The 13,902-nt window shown below is 44.8% G+C and overlaps 1 protein-coding gene across 5 annotated transcripts in view; it reads right to left on the reverse strand.

Moving 5' to 3' along the window:
- The window catches only part of USP30 (ubiquitin specific peptidase 30), a 29,405-nt gene that overhangs the window by 2,373 nt on the left and 13,130 nt on the right, over positions 1 to 13,902 (reverse strand). For 4 of the 5 annotated variants that reach the window (XM_072600181.1, XM_072600183.1, XM_072600184.1 and 1 more), the window contains 9 exons: positions 13,174 to 13,289; positions 11,223 to 11,321; positions 10,478 to 10,523; positions 8,513 to 8,607; positions 8,315 to 8,374; positions 7,686 to 7,772; positions 6,953 to 7,033; positions 6,627 to 6,846; positions 383 to 494 (listed from right to left, as the gene is read on the reverse strand). In XM_072600181.1, the coding sequence (XP_072456282.1) occupies positions 383 to 494; positions 6,627 to 6,846; positions 6,953 to 7,033; positions 7,686 to 7,772; positions 8,315 to 8,374; positions 8,513 to 8,607; positions 10,478 to 10,523; positions 11,223 to 11,321; positions 13,174 to 13,289 (916 nt within the window). The remainder of the gene's footprint in view (positions 1 to 382; positions 495 to 6,626; positions 6,847 to 6,952; positions 7,034 to 7,685; positions 7,773 to 8,314; positions 8,375 to 8,512; positions 8,608 to 10,477; positions 10,524 to 11,222; positions 11,322 to 13,173; positions 13,290 to 13,902) is intronic. The other variant, XM_072600180.1, reaches the window with a different exon arrangement.

Here is a 13,902-nt window from a genome sequence, read left to right on the forward strand (position 1 = left end):
GAGCTAGAAAGAACCTAGTACTATTTTCAGATGAAGAAATGGAATCCCAGAGTGGTCAATTTTAAGATGCCCCCGGATACAGAAGCAGGAGAGACAGTACTGGAATAGAGCTCATCTGACACTACTGAATACACTCTCCATGGTTTTACACCATGAAATTCATCTTAAATCTAAGAGAAAACTAAATTTGTCTTTGGATCCTCATGAACAAATGTATTTGAAAATGCTAATTTGGTCTTAAAAATATTCAGGATCAATCAGTAACATTTATTATATGCCAGATGCTGTACCAGATGCTAGGGATACACAAACAAAGACTGAACAAGGCTAGGATTCCTAGCAGTTTAGGATGCCTGAAACAAATGAGTTGGCAGCCACTTACCTATAGTCAGGAACACCTGGGAGAGAGAAAGTGCCTGGGGTCGGCAGCAGTGTTGGGGAGGAGCAGGCCCCATTGATGAAAAGTGCTTTGGTCCTGCCAGGCTGAGCAGAGGCTGCAAGAGAAAAGGGGTTTTGGCAGTTTGGAGCCCCAGTGTCTTAGGCAACACCCAGCCTTGAAAACTATCCTTTCTTATCCAGACATTCCACCAAGAGAAAGGGACCGCTGTGTCTACTCTGTGTAAAGGTTATCCTGGGGACCCTGACAGCAAGTTCATTCTGGGGATGTGATCTGGACCTGCCAGCCTGCCTACAGGTGGGCTAAATGAGCCAGCTCCAGAGACTTGGCATCACACCACACCAAGTCTAGAGTAACTCACAGTATAAGATCAGGCCTTGGAGAAGTCACTGGGTCAGGACTCTGAATCACCCAGTCTATTAAATCATCCAATATGGTGACAGTAGGGAACAGTACATGTCCATTCTGAGGAGCTGCGCAAGAAAACAGAAACCTCAATAGAAAAAGCAGGCCTAAAAGCAAGGAGGCTGGGATATCTGAGTCAGATGGGGACAGAACCTCTCTAAGAAGGGCTACAGCCTCATCCCCTAAAGGATGAAAGGGAGAACTCATGTGGGTATGAAGCTAGAGCTGGATCCCCAGAGATGGGGAGAGAAATATTCCACAGGAGAAATGAGTGAAGGCTTGTCTTTGCAAAGAGGGTTTCCCAAGTGGGACTGCCAGTTCTAACTGCAGAGCAGGCAGTACTTCACCTGGGGTCCATGAACCTGTTTTGTTAAAAAAAAAAAAAAAAAAGATCACTGTATTTCCGGAGAATTGGGTTTCCTATATAATCCTTATGCATTTATTTTATGGGCTGAAAACATCATTCTGAGAAGGAGTCTCTAGGCATCTAGGGTTCATGACTTCAAAAAGAAATCCCCTGTCATAGAGCATCCCTCGATGTATAGCACAGTAAGAGAGTCTCTCTAGTAACAGAGTCAGAGATGTTTATATTGCTTGTGGAAAGATGGAACAGAAAGATATGAAGATGAAGGACCAAGAGAACGAAGGTTACAACAGTCCGCTGCAAGACACATGGGGCGCAGCCTTTTCCAGACTCCACCATGAAGAGGTGGGCCAGCTTTCCAAAGACCTAGCCCAGGCAGCTGAGGGAGGTCTCTTCACGCAAAGGTCCAGAAATTCTACGTGAGACTTGACTGGCTCCTGTTGCCGCTGCGCTTCCTTGTTCAGCTGAGTACAAAAGGCTGTGGAGAATGCCCCAGCCCCTCTGCAACTCCTGATCATACCAACACTGGGCATCAGAGTTCTGCTGAATCCACTGAGCGTCCGACTGACCTTCTCTGCTAACTTTGCTAGGGCTCAGTAAACCACCAGTGTCTCATCTCATTCCCATATCAGACCTAGGAGGGAGGCTGGCCTGCATGTGAGCAGCATGGTCAGTACAGGAAAGGCCACAGAAGTATCTTTTGTTACACCTGTGTCATGGGGAGAGAGCTGAGTGAACAGAAGGCAGGATTAGGGTGTGGGAAGCTGAGTTCCATCCAACAAATCAGCACTGGGAAAGAAATACAGGGCCCGGCATGGGGGTCGTCTGGGACACGAGAGCAATCACAACGACCTCATCCATCAGTTTAGTTCACGACAGTTCGATACAAAAATACTAGCCCTGGCAGACAAGGAGAAAAGCAAGCAGATTTTCCGTCAACAGATGTGGATCAAATGGCCGTAAATCCATCAAGTGTGTCTGAGAGGAGAAGCTTCATTTGGCTCAGAGGAAGCTGAGTCCAAGAAGGTGACATGAGAAACAAGGGCGGACAAGAGAACTGGCGTTTGCTTCTTTTAAGCATCAAGATGACAAAGTTCTGCTGGGAAGCGCTGGTGTTCAGAGAACTCAGGAGAAAGTGAGTAACTAGGCAGAGGACCGGAATGTGATACGGCTGAGCTACAGAAGAAACCAGAAAGGAAGGCTCCTTTAAGGACACGAAACAAGACATCGAGGTGATCCAAGACAAGAGGAAACTGCGCCACTGAAATGGCAACCCGAGAGGCCTTCCGACACAGAAGCACAACCCAGGAAGGAGAAGGATCCTGGTTCAGACAAGGGGGCAGTGCTGAGCCCCCCTTAAACAGAGAAAGAGAACTTCAGGTCAAAACAAAATCAGAACCGTGCGACCTATGAACCAGTTAGATGGGGATGTTAAAGGAGAGGCCATTCCTTCAGCTATGCACCATACCAGACACTCTGACCTTGCACTTGTTCTGGATGCAGTGTCCTGTTTATCTATTATCATCATCACTGCTGTTCATGCCATATTCATTCTCGTTTCTGAAAGGAGTCTGTTAACAGCTATACGCAGGTGAATGTTGTGTTTATATCACTGTGGATTTTATGTGGGGGGAGGGGCTGAATATTTGTAGCTACAGAAACACCACCGTACTGCTGCCCTTTCATGTTACAAGGCTAATGACTAATGACCAGAAAGCATGCTTCTTGAGCTTTTTAAACATCCCACTTTTTTCATGAGGCCCTTCCACAGAGAACACAGGGAATGTGACTGTATCTTCAAGATCCAAATGTAATGTGATAGAAAAGTTCATCTGTGCTGCTAGTTGAGAGCTACAGTCCTGCTGAGGAGCTTCTCTCTATGGAGTCAAGAAATACGTTGGGTTTTTTATTTCTGATCTACAAGGATCTATGAGATAAACTGTGGAGAAGACGGACAGAAGATGGTGAGGAGAAAATCTTGTGAGAACAGTCTGGAAACTTCTTTTAGGAAGATGCCTCACAGAAGGAATTTTATAAGGAATGAGCTTGGAGAGAGGCTATGAACAGGGATGGTGTGAGAGGAGACAGAGATGATTGACTGTGACGGCTAAAGGAAAGGGAAGGAGAAAAAGGTGAATTTAAATTTAGGAAACATGTTGACTCATTTTAGGAAATAAGAACAGGATTTCTGAGATTTTAGTCAGCGTTTGGATTGAACTAAAAAATGTGTTTCTAAAAGAAGAAATGTTATCTGCTATTAGTGAGGGTCTAAGGCAACTCTGGCTATGATCCTTTGTAATGCCAAAGTGTTCTAACTAATTAATTGACTAATAAATTGTATTTTTAGTAATATGAATATCTCAATCACAGGAGATTAAGGTATTCAATATATTTTGTTGTTCTTTAGTTGTTTCAGCTGTATCTGACTCTGTGATCTCATTTGGGGTTTTCTTGGCAAAGATACTGGAGTGGTTTCCTGTTTCTTTCTGCAGCTCATTATGAGGAACTAAGGCAAACAGGGGTAAGTGACTTGCCCAGGGTCACACAGCTAATAAGAGTCTGAGACTGGATTTGAACTCATGAGTGTGAGCCTTCCTGATTCCAAGTGCAGAGCTCTATCCACGGTGCCACCTAGCTGCCCCATTCAGTATGTTAAGCACAACTACTATTAGGAAAGGAAATTTCTTCAGTTCATTCAATAAAAAATATTAAATGAAATGGGACGGTGGTTTGAACCAAATAGTTAATGAGAAAGAGATTGCAAGTTTAATGATTTGTTCCAGAGTCTGGGGTGATGTGATTAAACACAGGAACAGATTTAGAGTAATAAGCTGAGAGCTCGCTCCAGAGTGAGTCAGATCCCAGTAACTCTTGCTCCCTAAGTCCATACAGAATAAAATACAAACACATACAGCGTAGCAGAGTGGAGAGGGCAGCAGAAAAGGCTTATGGATAAGGCGGTCTTTGAGCTGCATTTTGAAAGAAGAGAGTAAATTCCAGGCAGGAGGGGCCAGTGCAAAGGCACAAGGCCAGGAGACGGCACACGGAGGGTGGAGGCTAGGTTGTGAGGGAGTTAGAAACTACCAGAGGTCCTATTTTCCCCTAGAGGCAATATGGAGCCAATGGAGTTGACTGAATATAGAAGTGACCCAGTCAGAACTGTGCTTAAGGAGCCCTGTGGAAATGTATGGAGGTGGGAAGAGCCTTGAGGCAGGGAGCAGATCAGGAGGAAGCCCTATCAGAAGGTCACTGATCAGTGACTGGCTATATGGGTCAAGAGCTGGGCTTGGGGGTAACAGCTGCTGTCAGGCTACAAACAGCAGGATCTGGCACCTCATCAGATGTGTGGAGTGAGGGAGAACAGTGACTTAGGGATGGCACTGAGCTTTAAACTAGAGAACCCACATGGTCCCTCCCTCCCAACAGAAGTGACAAGATTGCAGTTCAACAGACTAAGCTGAGAGAATGAAAGCGTGCTTGTGCTTTGGACAGCAGTGGCTGGGTTTAGTAAAGGGAGGGGTCTGGGAGGAAAGATGTGAGCTCAGTGCTGGACATGGGGAGGGTGGGACATCTCGGGACATCCAGGTTAAATGTCTAGCAAGGCAAACTGCTGACAAGAGACTGATGCTCAGGAGAGACTGAGTTAAATGTACAGCTCTGAGGGTCATTTATAAAAAGATAGTAGTTAACCCATACCTGACACCGTACACAAGAATAAAGTCCAAATGGGTACATGATTTAGGTATAAAGATTGATACCATGAATAAACCGGAGAAGCAAGGAATAGTGTATTTATCAGATCTATGGAGAAGGGAAGAATTCTTTACTAAAGGAGAGATAGAATGCATTATGAAATGCAAAATGGATAACTTTGAGTACATTAAACTGAGAAGTTTTTGCACAACCAAACCCAATGCAACCAAAATCCGGAGGGATGTAGTAAATTGGGAAAAAATTTTTACAGCTAAGCTCGGGGATAAAGGCCTCATTTCTAGAATATATAGAGAACTGACCCAAATGTATAATCATACAAGTCATTCCCCAATTGATAAATGGTCAAAGGATATGAACAGGCAATTTTCAGAGGAAGAAATTAAAGCTATCTATAATCATATGAAAAAATGCTCTAAATCACTATTGGTTAGAGAGATGCAAATCAAAACAACTCTGAGGTACCACATCACACCTATAAGATTGGCAAACATGACAGAACAAGAAAATGATAAATGCTGGAGAGGATGTGGGAGAGTTGGAACACTAATTCATTGTTGGTGGAGCTGTGAGCGCATCCAACCATTCTGGAGAGCAATTTGGAACTATGCCCAAAGGGCTACAAAAATGTGCATACCCTTTGACCCAGCAATATCGCTACTAGGACTATATCCCCAAGAGATCATAAAAATGGGAAAGGGTCCCACATGTACAAAAATATTTATAGCAGCACTCTATGTAGTTGCCAAAAACTGGAAGTCAAGGGGATGTCCATCAATTGGGGAATGGCTGAATAAATTATGGTATATGAATGTAATGGAGTACTATTGTGCCATAAGAAATGATGAACAAGAAGACTTCAGAGAGGCCTGGAAGGACTTATATGACCTGATGCTGAGTGAAAGGAGCAGAACCAGGAGAACTTTATGCACAGCAACAACCACAGTGTGTGAGAGCTTTTTCTGGTAGACTTAGATTTTTGTAATAACACAAGAACTTCTGAAAAAAAAAAAATCCCAATGGTGGACCTCAAGGCAAAATGCCTTCCACACTCAGAGAGAGAAATATGGAAGTCACTCACATAATGTAGCAGATCATGTTTGTGTATGTGTATCTGTTTGTGTATCATGTTCTGATTTGTTATACGGATTCTTTCATTTATCTTAGTCTGACTACATAGCATGACTATAGTGAAAATATACTCAATAGGAAAGTATATGTAGAATCTATACAGAATTGTATGCAGTCGTGGGGAGGGAGGGAGGTAGTGGGGGGTAGGTGGGGAGGGATAAAATCGCAATTGTATGGCAGTGATTGTTAAACATTAAAAAAATAAAAAAATTAAAAAAAAAAAAAGATAGTAGTTAAGTTATTATCAAATTAAATTATTCATTCACCATCCCCACACCATGAGTATGTCTCAAGCTGCCTTGGTATAGGGAAGTGGGGGCTTCCATTGGAGGGATCGCCTGCCCTGATGAAGTCACAGCAATGAACCACCTCCCCTCACCAAAAAGATGTAAACACCACACTTCCCTCCATTCTGTTCTCTAGCAATAACTGCCGTATAACAGAAAGGGAGCTAGGAGCTCAGCCAGTCCAAAATGCTAAGTGGAGAGGTCACCCAGTGCCTTCCCGTGTCCCTGCCTTCCACTGTCTAAAATCTGTCTGCATCAGGAGATATTCTGTGGCTGTGATGCCATGTGTCCACATCCCCTTGCTCTTCCTAGAATGGCCTCAGTCAGATACCTGATTTGGGGGCCGTTATCCCAGCCTTCACATCCAGTGTCATTCCCACACTCTCTTTCAGTCTGGAATTGTGCTGGCGTGGTTTGCAGCCAGGGAAATGATACTTATAGATGTCCATGATCAAGAATTCATTAAACTGGACGTGTTCATGACGTTTCAGGGGAGTGCCCTGGTTGGACCAGCTCAGTCTCTGCAGATGGATGCACAGACACTGAGGAAGCTACAGGTACAAATGGAACAGAAAGAGAATAAACCTTGAGCCCCTGTGCTTCTCCCAGGGTCCCCCACCCTGAAATATTCTCTGCCGCCCTCAGGCATCATCTCACCTTCCCAAGTTTTAACTGTTTGACAAACGTGGTTCTCTGATGTTCAACTACCTCCCCATTCAGGGTCCCTTCTGCCTCAATCTGAAATAAAAGATGACATTCCCACCATCAGCATCTCCACAAAGTTAAGGGGAGGAAGAAAAGAAGTATGGTGTGATGAAAAGAGCCAGACCCCAGCTGCAGGTCCTGCCTCAGTCCCCTGCCCCTGGGACCTTGCAGCAAGCATTAACCTCCAAGAATTATTTTCCACTTTTTAAAAATATCAGAATATTAAATGTGCTCCACCTGCTTCATAAGATTGTTGAGTCCTGAGTGAGAAATGGATATAAATGTGTTTTATACACTGTGAATCGCTACATATAACAAAGGGCACCGTCATTTTATCTAATATTGGAGGCTGTAGATGAGGTCAAGATTACTCAACTGTGCTGCTGGCATCAAAGGGATCAAGTTAACTTGGTAACTGGAGGGAAGACCTCTGAACTCTACCTACCCTAATTAACTTAACTACCCTGTCACTTCATGGTTATTTCCACTGACCCCATCACCAGCAAATCAGTAATCACTGAGTTGGAGGGAAAATTCAGTTCAAACACTTCCATCCCGCTTGGCCAGTCACCATTTTCTCTGGTCACAGGTGAGAATGGAGGTAGCCAAAAGGAGGAGCTGCTATTTGACATGGTCGGGAGAGGGACTACCGGAAGCAGAGATGTAGCCAGACAGGAAGAGGTACCTTGGTACAATTGTCACATACAACATCCCTGACTGATTCTGATGAGATGAAATGATGAAGGCAGTGGTCCAGTGTCAAAGGACGACCCTAAAGCATGAGAAAAGAAATTCACTTTTATAATACGAAAGACATCTGTGTATGAACTGTATTATTAGTAGATGGAGTTGATAATCCCATATCTCTGTCTTCCTGAGGCAGAAAACAGACCTCTAATGAACGCAAAGGAAGCTTCTTCACACGTCTGTGGAGCACAGAAGGATCCCCCTCTTGCCCTGGGGACACCCTAGCCCATCCACAGACACAATCAGAGTAAAGGGAGGTAGGGACCAAGCAAATGGGTGGCTTCTCATCACTGCTGGATGTGCTTCTGCTATCTGGAAAAACATTACCCTCAGCAACCAGGCAAATCAAACTCTCCAAATTTCTATAGAGACAGATGACAATGCTGGTCACCACTTGGGAATAAATCCCAGGTACAACACCTTCAGGGCAGGAAGGGGAGGCAATCATCTATCTTGGAGGATTTAGGAGTTTACCTGCCTGGGTCAGAAGGATTCTTAAGGTCCCTCCTTTCCAGGAGTTATGTTTCTACAAATCAGAGAAAAAACAAGCCATCGCTCAGTACCTACCCATGTGGCAGCTGGGATACTCAGGGAAAGACTGTCAAAGGTGTCATATCTCACAGGACTCTGAAACAAAACCAGACAAGATGAGCCCTAAAGCTGCAGGTCAAGTCTGCCCATGGGATTGAGGCTCCTCAGTATGGAGACCATTCCTCTCCTCCCTCCTTGGGAAATGCCCAGAGCCTTGGAACACATTTTATTTACCTGATGCTCACAGTGCTTGCAAACCATGTTACTAGTAAGTCTCCCATGAAAAGGGTGCTGAGACTTCCAAGCACTGGACATGGGGTGAGGTGCCCCTAGAACAGAAAACAGCTTTTTATCCTTTATTCATCCTCAAAAAACCCTGCCCCTTTACTCTGTGAGAGGCTTCTCTACTTGGGGAGCAGAGGGGACTGTAAGGCCAATGCCTGTGATGGAAATCTATTTTCCCATTAATTTTGTAACATGATAGGTGTGGCATTCTCAGATTTTTTTTAAGACAAATCTTATTTTAAAATGAAACCTAGCTTTTTAAATAGCACATTTAAGAGAAAAATAATTTTAGGACCATGAAAGAAGAAAACACTTTAAAATACTTAAGGTTTCTAAGATGCCAAACAATTCAATCAGCTGACAGTATTTATTAAGCACCTAGTATGCGCCAAGTGCTGAGCTTGGGGGCACCAAGATTGTACAGAAATTTCACATACTGGAACCTCAGAGCCTGTGGGCACACTCTTCTGGCTAAGGAGGGCAAAGCTCCTTTCAGCATTAGCTTCTTCCAAAGAAATGATCTTGCACCAACTATTAAGGACTGAGTATCTTTGGTTTGGGGGCCTATTTATTTCCCTTGGCATAGGGAGTGTCGCAGTCGAAAAACTCCCTCTACCAACGCACACTGGCACATTCTCTGTCACTTATAGGCTGTGGAGAGATGAGCAGACTTATTACTCAGAGTCCCCCGGCCAGTCTGTGTCAGACATGGGACATGAAGCCAGGCCTTCCCCACCTTCAGGTCAGTTTTCTATCTGCTGTCCAAGGCTGCCTTTCCAGGTAATGGGCACTAACATCTTCATACTTAACCATCTGTTTGGTACTTTACTTATCTTACTAGCTTATCTTACTGAAAAGAAATGACTGTGGTCCTTAAAGGATCACTTCCATTATTTGTTACTTAGAGAGACAAGTTTAGTAAACAATGCATGACCTCCCCTGTATTGTAAAGAGTTAATGGTTTTTATTCATTATAAATCCCTTTTAGTCCAAGAAACCTACTCCCTAAAGACTTCTAAAATTCCATTTGTCTGAAGACTCACTCAGAATTCCTCTGCCTCACTTGGTTGCTGGATTAAATTCAAAGTGGGAATTCCTGTCCCTGACTTTAAAAGGCTTCCATTCTTCAATCAACAAGGAAGAGGATGTTACAATCTAAAAGACCCCAAAAGTTGGTTTTCCACACTTTTTATTCACAAATGTGACTATTGCAAAATGTGGAAGGAGGATTCATTATTACAAGACTGACTTCTGATGGAATGGGATTATGACGTGCAGAAGAACCTGACTCTTCATTTCATTTGAGGGAGGGGCAGGGAACTAGCAGAGCTACAGAAAACAGAGGTTAACTTTTATCTGATTTTTAAAAAATAATAACTGAAAAATAAAGTTTTCAATTAGTGCAAATGTAACTGTAACTTCTGCTTCCTTAAGAGCTATTAAAGTCTAGCACAAATCAGAAACCTTGAACCCCAGAAAGTCCTATAACCCACAATCTTCTCATTTATCGATAAGGAAATTTAAGTCTAGAGGTTAAGAGACTTGTCCAAGGTCATCTAGTTAATTTGTGGTGGGCAAAGTCCCCTCGCTTTAATCACTTGAAATGTTTGGCATCTGACTTGATGACATCAAAAGGCTGATAGGCTATGATTGAGACTGAAGTCAATCATTCATGCTTCAAGGAAAACAAAAAGTCAGGTCCGAAACCTCAATAGGTTTGCTAGAGACAAAGTGAGCAGGGAGGAGGGTGAGCTGGTTCCAAAGTCGCCTCCAGGCTTTGAACTGGCAAAGGTCTTTTAAGATCTCCTGGGGGGAGCCCTGCTGAACTGCATGCCCCAGGGAGACCAGCCAATGGGGCAATGATGCATCTAGAAAACAGACCTCATGTGACAGACTCCAGGAGAAAATTACTACCTCGTATTCGGCAGCTTATTTGCTGAAGGGTCATTTCTGGCTGCTGCTGTAGAGAAAAAAGAAAAAAAAGAAGCAGGCTGTCTACCTCCCCACCCCACTCCACTCACCGGTAGACTTCTGTGCTGACATCACCAACACAAACTGGCATCAAAAAATACAAAACCCTAACTTTTAAAACAGCTCAAATTGTCCTCACTGTGCTCATTTCCTCATTCATTCATCGAACAAACAATAAAGTCCTGACCACCTCTCTAGCCTCACTCTCCAGCTCCCTTCATGGATAAGAAGCCCAGGCTACCTGGGCTGCCCGGTCCACCCCGATGCTGGCAGCTGGGTATCTCACCCCAGGGAGCCCATCCACAGCTCCTCAGTTGAGAGGCCCTGAGGTCATGTGCCACAGAAGCACAGAGTTAGAGCCAGGACCTCTAGGGGTCATCCAGGCCACCTCCTTATTTTATAGGTGAAGTAACTGTACCCTGGAGAAATGAAGTCCTAAAGGTCTCTGGACCCTGTTCTCTGATTCTAAAATAGTTCCTTCTACCATGTGTGAACAAGGAATATTTTTAAAATATTTTGTGATCCCCAACTGAAGAAGTTTATGCTTAGGAAAATAAATAAAAAATGTTTATCCTTAGGCCCTGGCCCTGGATGGATTAAAGCTGGACTTCTTGTAACTGTGCCTCCTACATCTTTTACCCAGGTATTTACTACATAAAAATATGGGGAAATTATCTTCAAGTTTTACCTCCAAAGAATGCACATCAAATAGATGTGCTACCCGAGGGTGGCGATCTCTCTCATCTTCTAACGATGACGTGATGACGTGGAATAATTCATGTGCATCCTAGCCAAGAGGGACAGGTCACTCAGGAGGGGACAGGACAGGGCAGTGGCAACAGCACCCCCCACCCCCCCACTCCCGCTCCAGTGGAAAACCAAGAGCAGAGGCAGACTGAGGACCAAAGCCCCAAGTCCAGGTCTGGTGGAGTCTCCAGGCTTTTGGGCTGGGGCACCTTTATCACTGTGAGCCCTCCTTAGGAGTCCGCTTGGTTATTTACACATTGTAGATATGCAGTATGGGATCAGTAATTATCTGTATCGTAAAACTTGGATATAAAATATAAATTCAAAAGGACGACTTAAAGTTGAAACACAGTTTGATGCTGTAACTAAGAGGGAGCCAGTGGAGTTTACTGACTAGGAGAGTGGTGCGATCAGAGTACACTTTAAGATTAAGAGTACACAACTGAGGAGAGGATGGAATAGAGAAGGGAGGGGCCTCAACGAGGAGGCAAGAGGTGTCGAGGGTCTAAGCGAGGGTAGCAGGTATGTGAGAGCAGAGAACAAGACACGTGGTGGGGGCAGAAACACAACACTGATGCTGGTTAGATTAGTGCCATGGAGGAGAGAGAGGGGCCAATGTACTCCTAAAACCTGGAAGGACTTGGGCGGGGCAGAAGCTCAGAAAAGGGGGTAGGTTTGGGGAAGATAACACAAGGAGATAAGGGATGCAGAGAATAGCCCACGCATCCTGCTCATCTCGAGGGACTCGTTTGGTCCCACCCAAAACAGAAAAGGGACATGGACACACTAGTCCCTGCCACAGAGGGACTCCTGTTGTAGCCCCCAAGTGAAGTGCAGGACCTGGAGTGGTGGGGGGTGGGGGACACTGGGGAGCACATTTTTCCAACGGTACTTATTTAGCTGCTGCTGTGAATGGCCACTGCCCTGAGGGGTCATTTCCTGGACCAACAGTAAAGGCAGGTAATGGTGGGAAAGTGGGGAGGGATATAGGAGGGTGGAGCCTAGAGGTCTTAGACTAGCTGATCTCTGTGGTCCTTTCAACTCTGAAATCTCATGTCTGCTGCTTACAGCTGTATTTTAGAAGCCAAGCCATTAATTTATTTATATCAATAAAACTGAGAATGGAGAATTTCCAGTGTCAAGATTTTAATTAACTTTCCAAATTTCCTCTTCTGGGCCTACACTGGGCTTCTCTCTTAATTTCCTCATTTTTAGTTCATCCATCCTTTCTCTATTCGGCTACTGGTACTTTCTCAGGAGCCTAACTGTTCCCACAAGACTTACTGAAGACTTCTTCACACAGAGGTCTGACCCTTGATCTATTCAGGAGGCTTTCCTGACGGCTTCCAGAACGAAATGCCTGCTGCACCCCAGGCCTTACAACATGGCTCCAGCCTAGCTTTCCAGACTCTGGTCAGAATGGCTATATGCTACCCCTGCCCATACAACTCCACCTCCTGCTTCTGGCTGTTCTCACAGACCAGGAATGGGCTGCCCTCCTCACCTCTGATCCCCCTCCCTCCCCAGTACCCAGCTCTGTTCCAGTCTCATTTTAAATGCTACCTCCTACACAAAGTCCTTCCTCACCCCTCTAGTTTTTAGGGGACACACACACACCCCCTCCAAACACACACACACACCCCCACACACACACACACACACACACACACACACACACACACACACACTCTTACCCACCCCTCCCAGCACAATGACAGCAGGGTCTGTTTTTGTCTAGCTGCTCTTAAATAAATGCTTATGGAATTGAACGGAAGCCCCTGTCTCTGTTAAGAGCCAGAGCTGCCTGTGGCAAGCCTCAATGAGGGCAAGGCCAAGGCTGGCCTCCTCATGCCTCAGGCAATTGTGCAGGCTGGACTCTGCCCACCCCTCACCTGCTCCTCAAAGGAGGAGATCTGCCACCTGTACATCCGAAGCACCTCCAGCAGGCAGCCAGCATCCAGAACATCCTCCTCCTCCTCACTGCTGCTAACTTCTTGGCAAGACAAGGCTAGCAGGGAAACAGAAATGATGGGCTAGGTCAGTAGTCCAGGTGAGACCCAATCATGACGGATCAGAAACCAAAGAGCGATCACTTCCCAGCTTGCTGAGAAGACGGCCAGAGTTAGCTGGCAAACCTGAAAGTACCAGACAAACCATCACTGTGGCTTCCTTGGCAACTCCCATGGTCACTGCCAGTAAACGGGCTCAGTGTCTCCTGAGCCAAGAGAAGACTCTGAATGGGGAGGAGGAGTGTGCCTTATCCCTCCCTGCATCCCTGGCAGGGCCAAGCACAGAGATGGGAATGTAGGTGTTCTACCCACAAATACAGTTACCCCTTCAACATTGTGTCTTTCCCCACTGAGGTTTCAATATACCATGGGTCACTGATTCCAATTTAAGTAATTAAATGGGAATTTCCAAGGCAGTTTTGCAGAAGCCATGATAACACAGAAAAAGTTTAGAGATTCAGAAATGTATAAAATTTATAGAGTATTGTATAATATCAACCCAAATTTTACAATAAAGAAACACCCCATAAAGGAAAAAAAATTCAGACTTCTCTGATATGAAGGGAGGGTCAAAAAATTTTATGCAGATTTTCCAAATCACAGGGACACCAC

This window comes from Notamacropus eugenii, chromosome 4, assembly GCF_028372415.1.
Source record: "Notamacropus eugenii isolate mMacEug1 chromosome 4, mMacEug1.pri_v2, whole genome shotgun sequence".
Taxonomy (NCBI): Eukaryota; Metazoa; Chordata; class Mammalia; order Diprotodontia; family Macropodidae; genus Notamacropus; species Notamacropus eugenii.